Below are 24,199 nucleotides of genomic sequence, written 5' to 3'. Positions count from 1 at the left end.
GATCCGTTTGTATTATCTTTAACAAAGCCAAAAAGGATCCGTCTTGAACACCATTGAAAGTCAGTGAAAGTCATTGTGTCAGTGAAAACGGATCCGTCCCTATTGACTTACATTGTCTGTCAGGACGGATTTGTTTGCCTCCGCATCGTCAGGCGGACACCAAAACGCTGCAGAGCGGAACGGAGGCAAACTGATGCATTCTGAGCGGATCCTTTTCCATTCAGAATGATCCGTTTTGGAGCGCTTGTGAGAGCCCTGAACGGATCTCACAAACGGAAAGCCTAAACGCCAGTGTGAAAGCAGCCTTAGATTGTGAGCCCCATTGTGGACAGCGCGATGCTAATGTCTGTAAAGCGCTGAGGAATATAGCAGCGCTATATAAGTGAGTATAATAAATATAATAAAATATATATATATATACTGCTACACCACTTCACAAAGTAAGGGAAGGAAAAATGCTATTTAAATATATATATATAATCTGAAGATGTTAGTGGTAATCAATGGATGTGATTGGGTTGTGCTGATCAGGCGCCTGTGAGTGGATGGAGCAGTATGCTGGGATGCAGTGTGAAGGGCTGGTATTGAAGTCTAAAGTGCTGGGGAGGGCTGGTGCTGTATTTAGGATCTCCTTGGAGTCTGGGAGGGTGAGTGAGCCCTCCTCTTACATTGAGTGCCCCTCCTTCTCACAGTGCTGACGGTGTAATGATATAATCATGAGGGGTGTCAGATCCCGCATTTGAACTTGCAGCCAACCAGACTCTGGTTCTTCTTTCACTAGGACTCTGTACAGACACAGGCTGGAGAGAGCTCTGCCATCTGCTGGGAAATCTACACCCCAGGGCGACTGATAGCAGCAGCACAGGAAAGACAATAGCCCTACAGCATCCTTTGACCCGGGGAACTACATAGGCATCATCCAGCAGCCTCTCTGGACTACTTCCCTGTATAAAACTGGACTTGATGAAGCTGAGACAATATTAAGTCACCTTTCAAGGTAATTTTTTTTTAAAAAAATACTTTTTCATCTTTTTGTGCATGGTGATAATGGGTCAATTGCACTTACAGCAAAATGAAAAAAAAAAATATATACATAAAAAAAATATATATATACACCAAAATTTGGGAAACAAGTGGTTGTAGTGGGAAAGGGTTACACTTAGGATATAGATGCTTCCAATGTCTTTTCTGTATTGTTCTGTGATACTATGTGCCAAGGTGCCACAGAGAGGCAGGTCTACTGAGGATGGATGGAAAGGTGCTTGTCAGGGGTGACATCCGGCAGGTCCTCTCGGCTGCTGTTCCTGGAAAGCTGGGACACCTGGACACCCCAAAAGTCTATTCGAGATAGCTTCAAGGAACATGCAAATGGAGGTGGCTAGCACAAGGGGGTGCGTGCCCCATGAAACCGAGCACTAGACAAAGAAATATATTAGGGGAAGGGTATATATATGCACTATCACTACCCCACCATCATTGCAGCAGTTTCTTTAGTTCTGTACTTACCAAGATGCCCCTCCAGATGCCCCAGGGCAGGGGTCAGCCCTCGGTACAAGTTAATGAGTACATTTCTCATGCATCCCCCAAAGTCTGTGTACATTGACCATGCTGTGTGAACAATGCCCACCCTTACAGGCAATATTGACTCCACATATGTTACACTGTCTTGCTGCATTTCAGTACAGCATGGGAGCAGTATTTACACTGGTGTTTGACTTTATGGGGTTAAGGATTAAGGCTAAGACAAGCAACACAAATAAACCAGTGTTGTAACAAAAAGAGTCAGACAAGAGCCTATGTGACCTATGGCTCCTGAAGGGCTCATTGAGACGGGGGATCACAGCTCTGGGGGTATTGTTCTGGAGCAGACCCCGGCACTGGGATGTCTAGGAATGCAGAATACTGCTGTGCTAATGGCAGGCGCGACCTCTGCTGGCGGAGAGGAGAACTGCCTGCTTACCGCAGCATCTTGCAGCAGAGCGCCGGGAGCACGAGGTGGTCGCACACCCCCTTTGTGTCAGATCACTCATTTCTGGTAGAAGTCCGTGGAGGCAAATTATTAAGGCTTTTCTATGGAGCTAAGGGGTTAATAGCAATCTTGCATACAAGAAGCGATCTAGTCGACAGCATCCCTGGCACTGAAAGGGTGAAAGGCAGCCACATGGACTGTAAAACTACAGTCTCTGACTGGCGGTGCATTCTGGGACTTGTGGTGCATCGTCTGCTGGGAATGCCTGTGTCACCAGGGTGTGAGGTTAAACAGGGACCGGAGACATCAGTGACACCCCAGAGACTGGCACAGGGACCTCTGAGAAGATGCAGCCCCATGTCAGTCTGCCGTAACAAAAGCCAGCGGTCTCCGTCAGCCACAGATAGGGCGGGGACGGCTAGCAGAGGAGGGAGGGAGGCCGGGAAGGTCCGTATTATGACCGCCACGTGGACCACAGCCGTATCACGGATAGCGGAGGTCCAGTGACCAGCTCTGAGGGAGGCAGCAAAGAAAAGCCGCCCCTTCTTATCATGTGGCCTGTGTCCTGTGCCCGCTGCGATTGTACCAGATCCATCTCTGCATGGAAAGATCCCCATGTGAGATAGAGTTCTGTATCTTATGTGGCAATATTATAACAAAGAACAAGACGATGAGAGTAGTAATGAAGAGAATAGTGTGAGTGTATACAGAGAGCTAGATAGATAGGAGACAGCTAGATAGATAGATAATAGATGATGATAGATAGATATAGATGATAGATAGATAGATATAGATGATAGATAGATAGGAGACAGAGAGATAAATACATATATATTAGATAGATAGATACAGATCATAGATATTAGCTATATAGATATAGATGATAGATAGGAGACAGATAGATAAATATATATTAGATAGATATTAGATAGATATAAGACAGCTAGATATATAATAGATAAATGTATAAAATATAGATAGATATAGATGATAGAGATAGATAAATAGATACAGATGATAGATATTAGATATATACAGATGATAGATATTAGATAGATATAGATTATATAGATAGAGATATAGATACAGATGATAGATATTAGACACATGTATAATAGATATTAGATAGGAGACAGAGAGGTAAATATATAGTAGATAGATATGAGATCAATAGAAATATATTAGACATACACAGATAGATGATAGATTTATTGAATGTATTTCGATTGTTGTCACTTGAGCTGTCCAGGGCAGACCATCATAGACCACCACAGACACAATGCTGGGGGACACCTCCCCTCCCCCAGAGAACTCTTCCTCCCCAGTGTTGATGGAGCCAGTTACACACAGTGCGTTATTGTATGACCTGTGCCCGCCACATGCACTGGGGTCACCACCTCTGGAACAACACAGGGATTGCCCCTAGAAGTCCACATCTTCACCACCCACTTGGAGGAAAGGACAGAGCTTGACAACTGCTTATTGTTAAAGACCACCAGTAACACTGAGGAGGGGGCTGTGTGAACGTGCAGGCTTGAGGAGGAGGGGGCTGGGGGGGGGGGGGGGGGCTTTAAAAGGATCCCAGGACTCTTCATCCTCCAGAAAGAGAGGTAAGGATTAGACTGGGTCACTGGAGCAGCTCCATAGCCTACAATGGAATGGCTGTCACTTGAGGCTCCTCAGTGACCCTGACATCAAAGACTGGAGCTGGAGACACAACTTATACCATAGAGACCAGAGGTAGGCAATCCATTTCCAGTTTCTTTTGTGTTTAGTGCCAGCGTGCTTTGCTAATAAGCAGGTGACCTGTTGACTCTACAGATGTAGCAGTGCTGAATGTGTTATCTTTGACTTTGGAATAGTGCAGTAGGTTTACCAGCAGCCCTGTGCACAATCACAGCTAGGTACTAAGAGGGCCAGTGGCTTCATCTCTGCAGCCCCCATTATCTGTCGCCACGAGGTCATTTATGCCCTAATAGTCTGCAGTGGTCGTGAACTTTGCCAGGTTCTTACAGCTTTGTACATGCTGGGATGAAATGGATAGGCAGTGTGATTGGAGGCATTCTGCCAGGGTTACTGCACATTTCCGTGGATTATATGTCTAGTAACCAAACAGTGGAAGCCATTGTGTAATGCATGATGCATGCCATTTCAATTTGTTTGCATCTAAACTGGACAAATCTATATTTGACTACATTCGCAATGTATACTCTCTTGGTCCATAGCCAGGGGCGAATTGGCCATAGACCCTACAGGGTAATTTCCCAGGGGGCCACCCAAGTCCACAGGGCTCTCCACAGTAATTAATGCTCATGTACCTGGCCAGCGACCGACCGCATAGACCCAACTGAATCCAACTGCTGTGGCCCGCACCTCAACTCCTAAGCCCCCTGTTCCATAGACAACTGGAGGAGGAGGGCAGAAGATGGCAGCTATTGATGGCCACCACAGAGGGCCAGCTTTTGGGGCAGTACATTGTGCTACACTGTGTTATTTGACATCTGCTCGGATGGTATTTTGCACCACGGTATTGCTGACACCGCCTACTTGTGTTTCCCCGCCTTCTGTTAATTTGGACCCGCCCACAAAATGGGGCCACTTTTATTTAGCTTAGTTTTAAAGGAGTTTTCCAACTTTTTTTTTATACTGATGACTTATCCTCTGCATATCAGTATTTGACCGGTGGGGAGGGGACAGCTGGAACCCCCACCAATCAGCTATTTGAGAAAGCCGCAGCAGCTTTTCCTAGGCCAGTGACGTCACGTTCATCAGTCACGTGGCCTAATTATTCTGTCTCTTTTTGTATATATGATAGTTTAAGGGATTGTCCTACCATAAGAAGTTATCGCCAGTGAAGAGCATCTGATTGGAACATCGGAGGCCGTTGGGCAACTCAGGGACCCCGTTCTCCTGATCTTTGGGGCTTCCAGTGGTCAGAACCCACTGAGTAGACACTTGTCTTCTATCCCAGGATCTGTGATAAAATGTTGTGGTGGGACAAGCCCTTTAATGTTTACTTTTACTAGATGCTGATTAATGATATTGAGGAAGGTTTGAGTCCTGCCAGATTTCCGTGTCCTCAGCTCAGAAGTCCTTTAGATTTGAGCTGAGTAATCTGGGACAGGCTGGTTGCTAGGGAATTGCAGCCTGACAACCCCCTTGGAAATGTTATGGTTTTGTGGCAGCCTACCCCTAGCGATGAGCCTGTCCTGCATAACTGAGGTAGGTACCTGAAACTTGTGCTGTCACTGTGCTAGCAGCAATCAATGGGAAGAGTCATTCTATTCTAGTCAGTCTATTAATCATAATTTTCTAAAAAATAAAAATAAAATTTGCACTCTCAAGTCTTCTACTTTAGATAATTCTCATCAATGTTGTACCTGCAAACACAGTATTACCGTAAAAGGCCGGAGCACCGCCAGGCCCCATTGACTGTAATTGGATTTGGTGTGGATTCAGTCTGTTTCTGACATTAGTGCTGGGATTAGTCCGGACATATACCGCTGCAAAGCTGCGTTTTTTGTCCGGCTGAATCCCGGCACTAATGCCGGAAACAGACTGGATCCACAGCAAATCCCATTATAGTCAATGGGCTCGGGCAGGGTCAGGTATTATCTAGCTATGCCAGATACGATGTCTTTCGGCAGGCTGTTCCTCTATCTGAACAGCCTCCAGAAGAATATACCGCTAGTGTGAACCAAGCCTTAAAGGGGTTCTCTGGGAATTAAGAAAATAAAATAACTGAAAAAACTTAAAGGGGTTCTGACACTTCGGCAAGTGGCATTTATCATGTAGAGAAAGTTCCTACAAGGCGCTTACTAATGTATTGTGATTGTCCATATTGCTTCCAGCCTCTCTGGTGGCCGGGAGTGTAGGAGTGCACACACTGTAGGTCGGTGCTTTTTTCTATAGCGTGCAAGCACGGCCACCGCTGCTGAATTGCATGGTGGTTGTAACCATGGAAACAAGCAGTGTGTTATGTGATGGAAAAATGAATCAAGCCAGCAAAGGAGGCAATATGGATAATAATAATACATTAGTAAGTGACTTGTATTAACTTTGTCTACATGATACATGCCATTTGCTGAAGTGACACAACCACTTTAAAGATTACGTTATTAGAAATATATTCCCAAATACCTTTCATTAGTTATAATGTCTTTTTTGTCTGGGGAGCAAACATCAGGGAAAATAAAATGGCCACTGTCCTATTAGTACACAGAAAACCTGTCCTAATCACACAGGAGGACAAGTTACTTCACAACACTGCGCTAAAGAGCTGCCTCATCCTCCTCTCTGCTCAGTATCATTATCCCTGACAAGTAGGAGAGGAGGATGAGGCAGCTGTTTAGCTCAGTGCTGTGAAGTAACATCTTGCTGTGTGATTACAGCCATTTTATTTCTCCTAAATGTTGCTCCCTAGACAAATCAAACTATTATAACTAATTAAATGTATATAGGAATATATTTATAATAAAGTAATATTTTATTCTCATTTTCTTAATTCCAGGAGAAATGCTTTAAAGGGATTCTGTCACCTCGTTTTACCCTATAGAGCTGCGGACAGCTCTATGCCGCTAGCATGTCCGCAATTTACCTGTCCCATATCGCTGTGTCCTTTTATTGTGTTTAAAAAAAGACTTTATAGATATGTAAATGAGCCTGGTAAGGAGCCCAAGGGGCTGTACTAACCTTCTTGGAGCCCAGCCATGCCCCCCTGTGAAGGAGCCCAGCACCGCCTGCGTCCTCCGAATCTCCTCCTTGCTCACAGTTAGATCGCCGTTATCTCGCGATGGGCGAGTTCGCGCATGCACAGTACCGGCATAGTGTTCCTTTCCTGTGCTGGTATCAGCCTCAGGGAAGGAACTGCGCATGTGCGAGCACGTGCATCACGAGATTACGGCTATCTAACTGTGAGCAAGGAGGAGATTCGGAGGATGCAGGCGGTGCTGGGCTCCTTCACAGGAGGGCGTGGCTGGGCTCCAAGAAGGTTCGTACAGCCCCTCGGGCGCCTTACCAGGCTCATTTACGTATCTATAAAATCATTTTTTAAACACAATAAAAGCACACAGCCCTATGGGACAGGTATATTGCGGACATGCTAGCGGCGATCTAGCCGTGCATGTCCGCAACTCTATAGGTTAAAACGAGGTGACAGAATCCCTTTAAGCATTTCTCACTGTTTCCATAACTCCCATATAGTTTCATGGAGGAAGACGTGCACAAGTGTGGACACCTCTTTTGGACTATATGGAGAGTGTGACATCCACCAGAACCACATTCTCCCCATAAGTCAGGGTCCCAGTCAGGCATTTATGACTAGCCTGTCAACATTAATTTGTTTATGTATCTATTTTATTTATTTATAACTTGCTATAATTATTTTAATACTTATTTATTTTACTCACTTATCATCACTGTCCCCAATGGGGCTCACAATTTAGGTTCCCTATCAGTATGTCTTCATACCATAAATACCTAACATCATAGTAACACTTTATTACTGTTGGACACAATGGTCAAAAAACTGTGGTGAAAATAGTGACAAAAGAGGTGCTCTGCTGTGAACCAGGCCTTTGTGCAGGTTTTCTTCAGGAATTTCTAAAATGTAGAACATCAGGGAAGGAAACAGAGGATAGAATGACTTGTAAAATTTTCCACCCAAGAGTTGGAATCAGCCCTTTTCATGTATCTCTAGACACACCAATAATCGTCCAGATTATCGAAAATGACCGTTCCTTCGAACGGTTGTTCCTAACCATCTGGCCGTCTAAATATGCGGCCGATCACCCCATGAACGAGTGAAACACTCGTTCACCTGGCGATCCTGTCACTTGTGCAGGCACCACCATTCATGGCTTCTGAGCAGCAGATGGTATGGTCTAAACAGCGATCTGCTGCTCAGAAGCCATGATTCGTCCCCAGTCCTCATACAGTGAAGAAGATCGCTGCATGTAAAAGTGTTGTCTCCTTCACCGGACGAGCAGCCAACTGTCGGAAAGGAAAGCTTCCTTCCCGATAATCGGCCACTCAGTCGGCCCTTCTAAATCCACCTTAATTGTCTGGTATCTTTAAACAGTCAGCAGAGAAGCAGAAAGTGATGTCAGAACATGGTCCCCATGACAATAGGTCTTATCTATACATGTGGTCTGTATTGGAGCTTGAAGGGCTCAGATAATTCAAACCATCAATGACCAGTCGTAGTGACTGGATCACTCCCACGTAGGCCACTAAGCATTTTGCTTTGTAGTTTGATCCAGTATTTTCTGTAAATCCTGCACATTTATGTCACTGCTTTGTCCTGACGATTTACAGATGGGTGTGATGCAATGCTGGGCATTTACGTTTTAAACTCTTGGCTTTTAATAATTTACATTATTTAAAGAAGTATCTCCCAAGAAAAGAGAACCATCTCGCTAGTGCCACCTTGCGGAAGTGGCTTTCTATGAGTCAGAATTCTTTAAATTTTTTAACAGGCCTTGGGACATGACAAGGGAAAAAAGCCAAGCCAAGTATTCATCCGTAGACAGCTGATTTGGGGTGCTTGCCCCTAGCCTGTACAGAGTAGGATTGTGGCTGGATGAGTGCAATACCTTGGATGCGGCTTAAGCATGATATTGGTTCTCCTTAAAAAGACCAGCTGTGTATGGAGACTTACTGTAAGTGATCCTTAGTATCACTTATACACAAAGCTCCATGGGAATCGAATATGCAAAGAGGTATCTCCCAAGGAAAGAGAACCATCTCGCTAGCGCCACCTTGTTGTAATGGCTCCTGATGAGCCAAAATCCAACATTTTGAAATATTTTATGATAACATGGATAATAATCCTAGTTGATCAAAGCACTCTGTCTGTTCTGGCTGGTGTGGGTGCTCGTCAGGGGTTTGCTCCTGTCTCTACCTCCTGGAACTCAATAAGTGTCAAACAATTCAGACAGCACTGCAGTTTTTCATAATGCTTAATTGATTTTTATTGGCCGGACATGGTGGTACACAAATCAACATTTCAGGCAAATCGGATGCCCTTCATCAGGCAGAAGAGTGTCCACTGGACCGAGGAAAGAGCCGGCGCTGTCCTCGGTCCAGTGGACACTCTTCTGCCTGATGAAGGGCATCCTATTTGCCCGAAACGTTTCTTTGTGTACCACCATGTCCGGCCAATAAAAATCAATTAAGCATTATGAAAAACTGCAGTGCTGTCTGAATTGTTTGACATGATAACATGGATAGTATCGACTTTTTCTAAGGTTCTCTCTTAAAGAGTTACCTGTCAGACCATGCTATAGGGCCTGTTTTTATTATTATTATTTTTTAGTAATTAGTGGAACCAGTCTCTTTGCTTTGCTTTGCTTTCCTTATATATTTCAAATAATACAGCACAAAATGCGTATGGGTTCAGTACTGAGAGCAGCCAGGGTACTTACGTTTTCATGTCGAAATCACAAGGTCAGCTAATCTCACCTGAGTATTAATTCTACGTTTGTTTTCATTTAACAAGCTATAATGCAAGTACATTTTTGGGGTCCAGTCACGTTAATGAAATGAACATCAACTTTTATTTGAAACACAGATTTTTTTCAAGGTGTTTCCTTTCCTCACATCTGTTTATTGTCACTGACCAGAACACGAGGTTCTCAGCCGTCCTCTCCCTCGCGTCTCTGACATCATCATGGGGAGCAGGCCAGAGCAGCTGATTGTCAAGAAGTCTAGGGCTCCCACAGATCAGTCATTGTGAGCTAGAAAATGCACGCCAGCTTTGAGACGCCATAGCGAAATTGTGTTTGTTTGTTCCTAAAATATCAAACCCAAGACTGCGAAGCTTTACTTAATGCAATACTTTCTTTTTTTCTCCCCAGGTCAATATGTTGTTAGATCTGAAATATATATTCTGGATATGCTCAGCATTCCATCTCTCTAATGCATTCCGTTCAGGTAAGCATTTAATTTACTTGGATTATTTCTTAATGAAACCTTCTTTTTCAGGATGAACAGTTTTTCGTAGTCATGTATCCATCTGCTCTTTTCATACTACAGTATGATGATTATCATAGAGTGGCCTGCAGTCATGGGACTGTCTGCTTATGTAGAACTTGCAATCACAAAGGCCCAGATTTGCTAATGTGTCTGCACCTAGAATCTGTGTAAGGGCTCATGCACACGGCCGTATGTATTTTGCGGTCCACAAAAAATACAGATGACGTCCGTGTGCATTCCGTATTTTGTGGAACAGAACAGCTGGCCCCTAATAGAACAGTCCTATCCTTGTCCGTAATGCTGGCAATAATAGGACATGTTCTATTTTTTTGCGGAATGAAAATACGGACATACAGAAACGGAATGCACACAGACTACCTTCCTTTTTTTTGTGAACCCATTGAAATTAATGGTTCCGCATACGGTCTGCAAAAAAAAAAAAAAACGGAACGGACACGGAGAGAAAATACGTTTGTGTGCATGAGCCCTAAAAGTGGTGCAAATAGGGTTTCTACAGTTTTCCTAAGTTGCTTGAAAAGTGGATGGGGCTTATCAGGGAGGACCGGAGCTCATCATGGACGGAGTGTGGTCTAAGGCTACTTTCACACTAGTGTTTTTACTGGATCCAGCAGGGTTCAGCAAAAACGGTTCCGTTACTGATAATACAACCATTCGCATCCGTTATGAATGGATCCGGCTGTATTATCTTTAACATTGCCAAGACAGATATGTCATGAACTCAATTGAAAGTCAATGGGGAACGGATCCGTTTTCTATTGTATCTATATTGTATCCCAGGACGTATCCCAGGACGGAAAGTGAAATACAACATGTTGCGGTTTTCTCTCCTGTATGGTAATGCAACTAAACGGAACGGAATGCATTTTGGAGCATTCTGTTCTGTTCAGTTCAGTTTTGTCCCCATTAACAATGAATGTGGACAAAACTGAAGCATTTTTGTTTCTGTATTGAGCCCCTATGATGGAACTCAATACCGGAAAACTTAAAGGGAACCTGTCATATGGATATTTGATTATAATCTAGTTATATACAATCATTAACTACTAAAAAGTACCTTAGATGTATTTACTTACTGGTGTGACAGATGGTTATCTCATAGTATACACACAAAGATGCCACATGCCGTATGCTATTGAGCTGATTTGAGTCCAGTGTGATGTCATTGAGTCCAGCGTTTATTTAATTAACAGCTATAGCCACTCCCCTGCCCACCTGCTGCTGATTCATATGGAAAATAACTGTCAATCAGCAGCAGGTGGGCGGGGAGAGTCAGGAGCTCATAAATATTCATGACTCATCATTATCAGCTGGAGCTTTTCAATACAAGATGTTGGCAGATTGACTGGGTCAATTAAAGAAAGTGACCCAGCATTTTGCTAAGAGAATCAGTCACTTATTTATGCTGCCCTTAGTTAGGATACCATAAAGCTGGTGACAGGTTCCCTCTAAACTCTAGTGTGACAGTACCCTAAGATGCTGTGCTTATGGCCAGAATTGTGCTGCAAGTTCTCAAAGTAAGCCATCCAATAGTTGGTATAAGGCTAGATAAAAGTATCCCTGCACCACATTTGATACATCTGGTGCACTTCTAAACAGCCTAAGTTTATGGCATTTTTAGGATTAGTAAATCTTGGACATGGCTACAAGTAGACTACCCCTCACCTTTTGCTTTTTGTAGACAGTAGATCGGAGTGTCTTCCTTGCTAGATAAATCAGAGATTGATGCCCAATCTAAAGTACATGGCACAGGGATATCATTATATCATTTGAATTGGTACTCTGCAGTGATTTATTGCATTGGCATTGTATTCATGCCACCAGGGACATGGTCAGCTCTTAAAAGAGGTTTAAGAATGTGACCCTCCATCATTGGTTCCTAAAGGTCAGGATGATATCTGTTGGTCATACATTTAATTTCCCCTATTTACCCTTCTTTCCCACCATTCTTATTTATAATGCATAGCCCCAATTTTCTTCCATCTCCTAAACCCCTCCACACATGCACACCTCTCTGTGGTAGGGTCCTCTAACATCTATAGTTCCTCTCCCATTGCTCACATGCGTTTCTTCAGAAGAGTTGGAGCACTCATTTTTTTTTTTAATTAACCCAAGTGCTCATTAACTTATATACAGCCTCTAAGAACCTTGTGCAAGACTAATAACTTAAAAGCTGGCCAAATAGTAATTTGGGTGACAGCCAATTTCCCCCCATCCTCCTCCATATGCACACATGCGTGGCTTGGTCCCAGCATGCTTGTGTTCTGACCGAATGGGCAGACACCTCTAGTGGTGTCTTATCTCCCCTGAGTACAAAAGGAGCAGACATGTGGGAATCCAACAGCCTGATCCTTGACATATCACGTCAGGAAATTTTGAGACACCCATACACACTTTAAATTGCAGCTGGGCATGTCAAATTGGCCAATATTAATGTTAATTGGCCATAGAATAAGTCCCTCCAAGAGCTCATTAGGATTGGATGAGCTGTCGTGTATTTTAGGTCTAGATATTCATAGAAATTATGGCTCCTTGATGAATATTGAGGCTGGACTGTATATATTTACAGCTTTATATTCCCAGCATTCATTGTCATTTGTCCCATTGTCCCTTTCATGTAGATAATACAGTAATAATTATCTACTGTGACACCTGGAAAAGGATTAATATGGTATCATTCAATGAGAATGTACAATTACTAAAGTATTCCATGACTTGAGCTCTGGCAATTACAGTTAGGTTCATGCCAGGGAGAAAAATCTTTCCTTGGTATCTGGAAAACTAAAGTGATTGTTTGAGCAAGTGGCTGACACATTATTTCCAATTTTAAACATTTCATATTTTTCCATCTTTCGTTACACACACAGCAGTTCATAAGGATTAATTGTGAACCTGGTTAGGGGAAAAATGTGGTTAGCTTTGTTCTTTCTTTCATATTATTATTTTTTTGCATATCATTTTTTACTAATAAAAAAAGAAACATCTACGTAGGTTCAAGAAGTTTCTGCTTTAGAAATCCCATTTCAAGGAACCTGTTAGGAAGTTCAGGATAGAAAGTAGGGTCCAGTTACAAAGGTATTCCCATCTCAGATGTTGATGGCATATCTCTAGGCTATGCCATCAATGGTAGATAAATGCAGGTCCCACCTCTGGGACCCAGTCCTATCTCCAGGAAGGGCCCACCAAAGTGAAGTGAGATCAGCCATACTTGTGTGGCCACCATCTGTTCACCACTGTGGGAGCTCTGACAGTCCATGAACAGTTGGATGTGCATGGGTGGTGTTCTCTACATTTACCTCTATGGGACTTCTGAAAATAGCTGTGTGATGTTGTTTGGCTATTTTCAGAGCTCCCAAATCTCCACTCACTGCTATTGGACTATTGGAAATAGCCAAGCCAGCAATCATCTGTTTTCTGAGCTTCCTTAGAGGTGAACAGAGGGTGGCCACGCACAACATCAGTGCCTGAGATAGGAATATTCACTACTACTAATGTCCTTTAGGACTACTTTACACCTATTAATCCTGCACCTACCAAAATCCTAAGACTTAACTTTTATTAGTTATTATTACTAAAATTTATATAAGTGACAAATAGTGGTTTAAAATTTCCAGTATCACTGGCCTTTATATATCACTTAGGGCATATTGACAGTGTGGTCATCTGACTGAGTATGCCTGCTGCTAGATTCGATCACACTACTGCACTTGCCTGTATTGTGTCGGCACTGTGTCTTTCATTATTCCTATATTAGTAGGCCACAGTGATTAACTGTTTTAAATCAGAGCTTCACGCTTCCCCCCTGAGATAGGAATACCCTTTAAGGAGAAGAGCAAAGAGTGGGTACAAAGAGTCTCTAGCTCTGGAGGACCCTGGATGTCCATAGATTGCACAGTCTATAGATTTTTACTGAAAACTGTGTAATATATAATTTCTCCTGTGGTGGTACTGCAGAGAAAATGAGCACATGGTGCTAAATTATCCCATAGATTACAGAAGATCATTGGGGATCTCAGCATCAGGACACCCTACTTTCAGCAGATTGTCAATAGAATAATAATAATAATAATAAAATCCAACTCTTTTAAATTGTGCTAAATTTGCTAAATAGTATAGTACTTGAACAAAGTTATTAGGGTTCATATATGAAAAGTAGAACGACCAATCTGATCACAGGAGAAGTGAAGCCTGGAAACTCAAAGTCTACATGAGGCCGTCAGTGTGTGGGTGATCTAATGGTTATGTTGAAATTTATGAAAACAATTAAATGAGATAAAGTAATAAGAGGCACTTGGCCGTATTATGCCATCATATTAGAATTGTGTTTTAATGAATTTAATTAACAAAGAAATATTATTATGGGTAAAATTGAGCGAATAATAACAGTTGTGTTCATATTTGTGAGCCCTGATCGAATTATGCATGAGAGAACTTAGTCTGTAATTTGATAACAGGCAGAGGTCTAGTTAAAAGGACGAAGCATACAGATTTAACCACATCTATTGAATGTGCTACAATAAGTCCTAAAATGCTGGATTGTAAGCACAATTAAATTTGCCAGAAATGAAAGAAAAGATCTACTCAATAATTAGGCAACGGAAGATTGGGTAAAAATTTTTTAGTTCACAGCGGTGCTTAATGGGCCAAACAAAATGTCTTTAGTGCTGATTAAGGAAAGCAAAATAAATCGTAAACGGGTTCTCTGCTTTGAGCAATTTCTTCTTATTAGAAGGGTCTTTTGGAAACACGCAGATCATAGTGTCCCTATGCTGAAACCCCCAGTGATCGACTGTACTCTGTGGGGAAACCTTGCAGTAAGTGCTCCATTTTCCAGTAGCACCACCACAGGGGAAAGTAAGCATTACACAGTGTCCATTCAAATCAATGGGCTGTCTGTGTATCACAGAACAGAACAGGTCCTCCAGAGCTAGAGACTGTCTTTGTAACCACTTTCCAACCTGTGCATGAGATGATGACCTCAAACAGAGGATTCCCTCTATTAACTCAGTATTCCCTAACAGGATATCTGAAAATATATTTTTCTAAATCAGACAACCCCTATAATGTATCTTAAAACTATTTGTTGTGTTTCACTAATTTTCTCAAGTTCTGCTTTTACCAAAGGTCCCTTTAAATCCAACAACTTTTCAAACCACTATCAATGATTTCAGTAGTTCTTGCAATAGACTTGTTGGACATTTCCATCTTTGTGATCTTTACAGCTTACCACGAGGAAACACTACTTCCTGCTTGGCGAGTTGTGTCATTAATGCTTAAAGATATTTTCTGGGACATTAAAGTGGTTTCTAGGAATAAAATATTGATGACCTATTCTTAGGATAGCGCATCAATATTAGATTGATGGGGATCCTACTCCCGGCACCTCTACCAATCAGCTGTTTGAAGAGGATGCTGCACTCCAGTGAGTTCTCTTCCACTTCCTAGGCCAGGTATGTCACGTTCATTAGTCACATCGCCTAGGTGCAGCTCAGTCTCATTCAAATGAATCGGCCTGGGCTGCAATACCAAGCACAGCTATTATACAGTGTATGACACTGTGCTGGAATGCTTTGAGGAGGGTTGGTGAGGTTCTGGAGTGTTGCGGCCTGTTCACACAGATGATCAGTGGTGGTGATATTGATTACCTCTCCTGAGGTTTCAAATACTTGGTCCTCCTTCTTGAGAAACTTATTGTGAACAACAATGTTCACTGTACATTATAGGAATGCAATTCCTCCCTGTCTTTTTGAATATATCCAAATAGAATGTGTCCACCTTTACTATTACGGCATAAGGCAGGTGTGACATGAACACTGGAGGTTGTACATTGGGTATATGATTCTAATTTCCAACAAACCCAGGAATTTTTGGACATACTGTACATGTGCATTAAAAGTTTGAGCATTGAAAAAAAGTGATAGATAGTAAAATAGTGACAACTGAAAGCTTATGGCTAACGTATATTTGCCATTATATATCCATATATATTTTGGAAGCTAGAACCTATGCTTCTCACTGAATAACCAAGTCACCTGCTCTCACATTAAGATCATCATGACATTAATGAAGTTCAAAAAACATAAACTTGATTACCACACTAAGTACAATTCCCCTCATTGATGCACTACAGCAGTTATTGCTTTGTGCTTCGGTATATAACCATTTAGCGTAAAATGGGTAGATGACCTGTTTTCCTGATTTCCATTTGAAGGTTATTCTAGTACAAATAAACAGAGGAGGTAAATCTAATCTTATCAGTGGAATTAAAGCTACCCATAAATGGCAGCTATTTGGATGGCTAAATTGACCATCTTAATCCCAAATTCCATGTATTGTATATGCGTGATTCCAGAACATCCAGCAGTTGTCAAAAACCTCTTGGCCAGCTCAACGTGATCCAGCTAATCTTTCTGATAGCCAACACTCAGTTCAATCAACTTGGTAATCCACATGTGTCAAGAACCGGAGTCTACAAGGAGACTTGGACAGTTGAAGAGATGTTATTCCTTGTTTAGTTTTTCACCGAGGCCAGAGGTTAAGAAGACAGACAAAGGGCTTAGTGTGATGTGATATCAATATAATTATAGTTTTAAGACATCAGCACAGAGGTATTGTGCGAGTTGGGATTCTTGGATCTGAAGCAAATGTAAAGTCCTGCTAGGAGACTTTTTGCATACATTTTATGATGGTGAAAATGAATAATTTTGTAAAACTGATCTTGGTATATAAGTAAAATAATTTAGAAACTGTCCTACGATGAATGATTCCTGGAGCCAGGGTCTGATTGGCCTACATGAGAACCAGGGGATCTTATGGTAAACCGATACTCTGACACGATAATGGACCCAAGGGTCCAGCACAAGAGAAACCTACTTGGAGTTGACTTTGTAACCAATCACTGGCCACCTGAGTCTATTTCTTATGGCATGATTCACAAAATAACCAATTTTCAAAATGACTTGTCATTTTTGTGTAATATTAGCAATAAAAGATTAAGATGTTATTAAAAGTGGACATGTGCGGGGTCTGTAAAGATGGAGGTTGGATCTTCACAATTTGGTGGGCCCAAACATCCCCAGTTAAAAGCTGTCTAAAATTTTTTGTCCTTAATTACAAGAAAAATGCTCTCACCCTTACCTTTATTTAGTTCCTAATATAATGTTCAATCTGTATTTTAAGCTATTGTCTCACTTTGATCTTTACTGAATTTACTAGTTTGATCCGTTGTGTGCTAGGAACCATTTACATGCCCACAGGGCAATGACTGAGAACAAACCATTTGTTCCTGGTCATTGCCTGCTCATTTAAACTGCATTCAAATGCAGCAATCATCTTCCCTTTCATATGGGGATGAACAATCACTACTACGATCATTTGTCCCCATACAGCTTCACTGTTCGATGTGCTTTTGACAAACAATGATTTTGTTTGTCATGTAAACAGCAGAAGCAGATCACCTTAGAAACAAGAGTTTTGCTATTTTTTCAAGGGATCAGTGACACATTAACTCGGGGCAATCATCCAAACCCTCGTTCCTGATAATTGGCCCAATAGTCGTTATTTTAATTAACGCACAATTGACATTATTGCTCTTTCAGAGATGTGAAAAAGGTAAATGCTAGTGATTGATAATAGGCAGAACCCCCATTATTAAAGACTCTTTGTGTTTGTTACATGTCTGCTCACAGTCTAGAGTCTTATCTCCCTTTTATCTCAATTGTTATCTCTCATTGTGAATTAATGTCCTCGCCTTATAGTCATGGATTTCCTCCTCCACTTAATTTGTGGCAGGTGTCATTATCCTAAAAGACGGTTCTCAGAGGAAACCTATTTTCATCCCCTCTGGATAAGAATACTTTTCTTTGTTCATTGAGCTTTTAAGCAGAAAATATGTCAATTTTGAAAAAAAAACATAAATGGAAAAGATCTCAGAAGATGTGAAAAGTTGTATATCTAGCTTTCCCTTCTCCGAAGATCTTGTTAAAATGCAGTAGCAACGATAATGTATATTGGCTGGTTTTTAAATTCCAGAAGAAATTTGTTGACTTGGTGAGGTTTCTTTTCTTGATATCTGAGGTCATGGATATCATCAAAGAAAATTCTTAGATTTTTAGGTTGGATTATAGATACAATTGAACTTTTGATGAAGAAGCACTCATTATAGTTAATAGGAATCATGTGCAATGTCATTCAATGGCAATATGAGGAATCCAAGGTCTAAGAAACTAATACAACCTTTAACCAAACCTTGTCTCCTCTTTACCTCAAAAATTAGACCTATCCTTCCCCTATAAGACATCCCGAAACATAAGGCAATATAGTGTATGTCTTCAGAATAAAGAATATTAAAACAGGGCATGCGTGGCGGACTGGCCATAAACCCTAAAGTAAAATTTCCCAGTGGGCCAATGCCCAGGGGACTGTCCGAGTCCTCCTAATGGCCACTGGCTGGAATCATAACGACCTGATGCTTTCAGCATCAGTTAATGTTAAGAGCATCAGTTTCTTATGTGCCTAGCCAGCAGCCGAAGGTGCCCCTCTGAATTCAACTGCATTGCTGTCCTCAGTATGGTGATAGGACAGTATTTTATGCTGCATTGTGGTATTTAGTTTTGCTGGGGTGGTATTTGGTACTGCACTAAAGTATTGCTGACCCTGCCTACATGGGGACACTTATACGTTTTTTTTCAAGGACTACTTTAAGTTCCCAGTCTGCCCCTAAGGGGAGGTGACACTTAAACAGTATGGACCATCTTTTATGGTGGCCAATATATATTGTACATGGCCCCTAACAACACCGATATCTTTTAAACCTTTTTTCAAGTAACTGTGAGCAAAATGATACTTGATATGTCTTTTAAAGAACATATGTCTTCTAGATTAAGTCTGTTTTTGTAACTATATCAATTCTGGAGAACCTTTTCTTAGAAATCTGCCTTGTGCTGTTCCTCTGTTATCTCTACTAGAAATGTATGCATATTTTGATTACTGGGTATGGCTATTCTTCTGTAAAAGAAGTGTGTCTTCCCAATTCATGCACTACCAGTTCTGATTGGACAGTGTCACAGTATATAGGGACACACACCCAATTGGTAGTTGGCAATTATTCATAAATTTCTAGTAGCAATATACAGAGTTCTTAGAAAAGATGATCCAGAATAGCTATATTATAGGGACTATGGGGGTCAGTCCAAATTGTGGGTGTGACGTGGTCGGGGAAGGGGCCCATCTCATTCATCATTTACTTCTCCTGTTTTAGGTGTAGAAAATGGTCTAAATGTCAGACAATTCGGAAGCTGTATTACATTTAGACCTGGCACTGGATGTGCCGGACTTATGGAGAGGCCAGCATCTCTTCATAACTCCAGCAATCCACCGCCAGCTATGGGGCTTTATTAAGACTGGCATCTAAGTATTTACAGATATGTCAAGAGAGCTTGACTTGACAAACATAACAGTGTGTAAGTATGGTAGCTATACCATCCCAGTATTGTTTAGGATTTATGGATCTTACCTGGTGAACATCTGTCAATCCCTTCTAAAAAGAGATCAGCTCCTTCAGTACTGACTTCTAGGATATACAGAGAAGTATTTCCTGAGACAAGAGAACCATCTCGCTAGCACCACCTTGTGGAAGTAGCTCCCTATGAATCACAATCCAACTTTTTAACAAGCCTTGGGACATGATAAGGGAAAATAGCCAAACCAAATATCCATCTGTAGACAGCTGTTCTCAGGCTGCTTGCTCCTCATCAGTACGCAGTAGAATTCTGGCTGGCTGAGTGTGATGCCTTGGATGCAGCCTAAGCGGGGTACTTGCTCTCCTTAAAGGGACAAGCCTTACTGGAGGTGCTCCATGTTATGGAGACCTACTGACAATGCTCCATGGGGAAAAGGGAACCATTTCTCTAGAGCCACCTCGTGGAAGTGGTTCTGTATGAGTCACAATTCAACTTTTTAGCAAGCCTTGAGGGTTCTCTTTTCTCAGGAGATACATCTCTGCATATTATTTTCCCATGGAGCACTGCCAATAAACCTCTATACCATGGAGCACTTTGAGTTGGACTCCACTCAGGGCTGGTCCATTTAAGGAGAGCCAGTACCTTTCCTAAGCTGACTCCTAGAATGTCCTACTGTTGACCCCAACTGTGACTTTGTGAAGGACCAAAACACTTTTATAATTCAATACAGCTCTCCTAAAATGTTTTACATATGGATTTAGTCCAGGAAAGTCAGTGCCAACTTTCCTTCTCCATACATTGGAAGTAGAGTTCAAAGTTTAAAGCTCTGTCTGAGTTTCAGTCTTAGAGGTTTAAGGTGGGATACACAGAAGTGTATTGAAGTCCATTGCTCTGTAGTTAATCCTCACAGTAGCCTTTCAGGCTGTGTCTTTCTAGGACTAGTTAATGGTCATAAAGTTAAGATGAAGTGTGCAGATGGAATTTCAATTAGCTTGGTTTTCAATGATTTATAGAGAGTCTACATCAAGTAATTGATCCCTCAGCACCTAATGCCTGTTTAACATCCTCCTCCTTACAGTATAGTAGCCTTTGCCACAATCCATCTGGTGAAAACACTGAGGCTTTTGTTCCCTTACTATTTATTACCTTCAAGTCCAAACCCCAGTTATGTTCCCATTGGATGTACTCTCTCTCCCAAACTGCGAATGACAAATTGTTACGTTCTGAAGTGTGAAAATTCAATTCCCAATTATTAGAAAATAGTGAACTGTTGTGTGTTTAGCTGGGGAAATTGAAACATTTCCAGCAAGAACGCATTACTGGCATCACTTCTGGTTTTCACAGAGCCATAAATATATGCGTGAAAAGGATTTTTGATTAAATAGGGTAGAGATTAGTTAAACATGTTCATGTAGACAACTAAAACCCGCAAGAGGGCAATGTACATTTTTATAAGGCAAACCTAGACATTGTGATTTTTAGCCCTTGGTATTTTAATCAAGTATGTTACTGATCACAGGATTTGGGAAAATCAAGGATTCAGTGATTATTTTTTTAATGAGGAATTAATAATAAATGGAACAATAATAAATAAATCATTAAATAATAATAATAATGAAGTCGAATGTTAGTTTCCCCCCCTCCCCCCAAAAAAAGATACAGTCATGGCTATGGCTGGTTTTATCAAGAACTTGTCGCCATGAAATGCAATGTAAGCAGGAGAAGCTGAGCAGATATACAGATTTGTGGGAAAAGATTCAGCAAAAAAAAATAAAAAATAAATTGTAATTTACAAGTGTTGGCTGTTTCTTAACTTAAGACCCCCCGCCATGCACAACTATGAGTGACTATACAGGGGATGCTATCACTGATAAGATGGTCCCTGTGTACAACTGAGATCAGAAAGAGCATAGATTTAAATATATAAACATCCAGTTTTACTGAATCTTTTCCCACAAAACTATATATCAATCTGCTCAGCTCCTGCTCTCCTCCTTCTCTATGACATGTTGCCTGCAGATTGAACTGCATTTTGTGGTGACAGGTTCTCTTTAAGCTGGCCATACACGCAACATGTACGATACAAGCTGACCTTGTGATGTGTATGGCAGCCTCCATAATCTTCTATAGCATATCATTTTGAGATGAGAAGGGTCAACCTAATTTCAGCTTGGCCGACTCTTTGTTCTATGGGAGATTAGCCATCCGCCAGAGATGTCTGATAGTAGCTTTCTCCACTCTCCCAGTCACAACAGTTTGGCCAACAGTTACCTTGTATATATCCAGTTTTACAACAGCACTAATTTACTTGAATGGTGCTGTTTTTTCTAATCCTAGTCAACCCCTTTAAGAATGGCCTACTATATGGACTGTCATTCTATTTTTGTCTCAACGCTGCAGTTGGTGTAGTTCACTGCAACAGATTTTTTTAATTCAACATACAGTTTTGATCTTTCCAGTGATGAGCAGGTTAGGCTAGTTTCACATCTGCGACACATAGATCCAGCCGCCTCATCCGACAGACAATGCTGGGAATCGTTTGGTTTTATCTGGCTGATTATCTGCATTTTTGCTGAAATGTGGCCGGATCTCTGCTGGACCTCAATATACCTAATAGGGCTGGTGGGCATTCTGCTTGTATCCGGCAGTGCCAGATCTAGAGAATTCCAATAGGCTGTTCTCTTCTAGAACAGCCAGACAGAATACACGCAACAGATGTGATAGTAGCCTTGCAGTTCAATTTAGGTTGTTGTATCCTGCCCATGTGGATTACTATTCTGGATATCAAGTGATGCAGTTTCAGTGGAGTGCTGAATATTGGTGCTTTTGGCCCTGAGCTAGTTAGTGTGCCATTGCTACACTAATGTCAGGATGTACAAATGGCATGCCATATGACAATAAAGAATATGTGGGCAGTTAACACACTATACGTCTTGATTTACACGTATCGATTTAAACGTATGACAAAAGCTATTTTAAAAAGGTTTTCCAAGATTTTATAACTGATGACCTATCCTTTGCATAGGTCATCAGTATGTGATCGGTGAGGGTCCAACACGCAGGACCCCCACTGATAAGGTGTTTGAGAAGGCACCAGAGCTCCTGTGATCGCCACGGCCTTCTCTGTGCATACCAAGCACAGTGCCTTACATTGTATAGCAGCTGTCCTTGGTATCTCGCTCATCCTTTGCTCAACTTCTATGAGGCTGAGCTGCGCCTAGGCCACGTGACCGATGAATGTGTTGTCACTGGCCTAGGAAAAGCTGAGAGAAGGATGCGGCCCTACTGCAAGCATCACTGCTTTCTTAAACAGCTGATCGGTGGGGATCCCGGGTGTCGGACCCCCACAATCAGTATTAGAGTTTCGGAAAAAAACATTAGCCTGTACTGATAGGATAAGTATGTTGCATTGTCAGTTGTTGAGTAGTTATGAGTTAACAGCTTTAGACTATAGCTATACACTGAACATACTTATTCTGCTGTTAGCTCAAAAGCCAGTGGAAATGAAAAATTCCAAAATAGGGGGAATAACTTATGCCCAGTAATAACCCCCCCCCCCCAAAAAAAAAAAAAAAAAAAAAAAACAAGATTGAGAAAATGGACCATCTGTGTCAGTGTTCCAAGAAATATTAGCAGTGTGTACTTTTCATCAGAAACTAAGTGGTTTCTTAGGTCATTTTATAAATCAGTTGTTTATATGAAGAAAACCTCCTGTACAGGTTGGATTCAGTCATTGTGGCCAAGTCTCCCCTAGTAATGTTATTTGAGTAGGTGGGACTGTGTTGTGCTCTGGTAACTTCTATAACATCAAGTAAGAGTGAAGGATGAGTAATTATGAGCTAATTTATGAAAACAACGTGCCATAATTAGTCATTTGTCAAATACCAATCACATTTCAAATTTTAGTGTGTGCATGTTTTGGTATTTTTTGGTCATTTTCTGTAACCATTGCACAAACTCTGCACACCTTTAACCATGTGCTTCATTGATTCAGTTACCCAGATATTTTGGTTCTGTAATGTTTGTTAGAACCCAAAATACTCAACATCTATTCTTCCAAGATTTGCATTAAGTCACAGAATGCAGTTTAACTTTTGTGTGTCTTAAGTCCATCGTGTCACAATTGTACTTAAAGGGAACCTGTCATCTGGATTTGGGGTATAGAGCTGAGGACATTGGCTGCTAGATCGCTGCTAGCACGTCCGCAATATCCATTCCCCATAGGTCTCTGTGCTTTTTATATATATGTAAATGAGGCTACTAACTTCTCCGGAGCCCAGCCTCACCCACTGTGAAGGAGCACAGCACCGCCCCACATCCTCCGAATCGCCTACCTGCTCCCTGACGTCACAAAGCTAGAGCGCCATAATCTCGCGATGCGCGAGCTAGCGCATGTACAGTGTCAGCATAGTGTTCCTTACCCATGCTGGCATCAGCTTCAAAGAACGAATTGCGCATGCGCTAGGTCGTGCATCGCGAGATTACGTGACGTCGGGAAGCAAGGAGGAGATTCGGAGGATGCGGAGCGGGGCTGAGCTCCTTCACAGTGGACGTGACTGGGCTCAGAGAATGCTGAACTCATCTCTCAAGCATGAGACAGGACTCATCTAAAGTTAATTTACATATCTTTAAAATCGTTTTTTTGACACAAAAGCACAGAGAGATCTGGCAGCCCATGTCCTCAGTTCTATACCCAAAATCCAGGTGACAGGTTACCTTTAAGTTTAAGTCACGGTAAATTTTGCCTAGCAAAGTAAACACTAACTTTCACTGGAAA

General features: G+C 41.7%; 1 protein-coding gene across 1 annotated transcript in view; it reads left to right on the top strand.

Moving 5' to 3' along the window:
• The first annotated feature begins 756 nt into the window (after window positions 1-756).
• The window catches only part of VCAN (versican), a 97,417-nt gene continuing 73,974 nt past the window's right edge, over window positions 757-24,199 (top strand). Inside the window, exons 1-2 of the mRNA XM_044276014.1 lie at window positions 757-997; window positions 9,826-9,901. Of these exons, the coding sequence (XP_044131949.1) occupies window positions 9,832-9,901 (70 nt within the window). The 5' untranslated portion in view covers window positions 757-997; window positions 9,826-9,831. The remainder of the gene's footprint in view (window positions 998-9,825; window positions 9,902-24,199) is intronic.

The sequence above is a fragment of the Bufo gargarizans genome, chromosome 1 (genome assembly GCF_014858855.1).
Source record: "Bufo gargarizans isolate SCDJY-AF-19 chromosome 1, ASM1485885v1, whole genome shotgun sequence".
Lineage (NCBI taxonomy): Eukaryota > Metazoa > Chordata > Amphibia > Anura > Bufonidae > Bufo > Bufo gargarizans.
The sequence above is the reverse complement of the archived record's forward strand: the minus strand, read 5'-3'. Positions and strand labels throughout refer to the sequence as shown.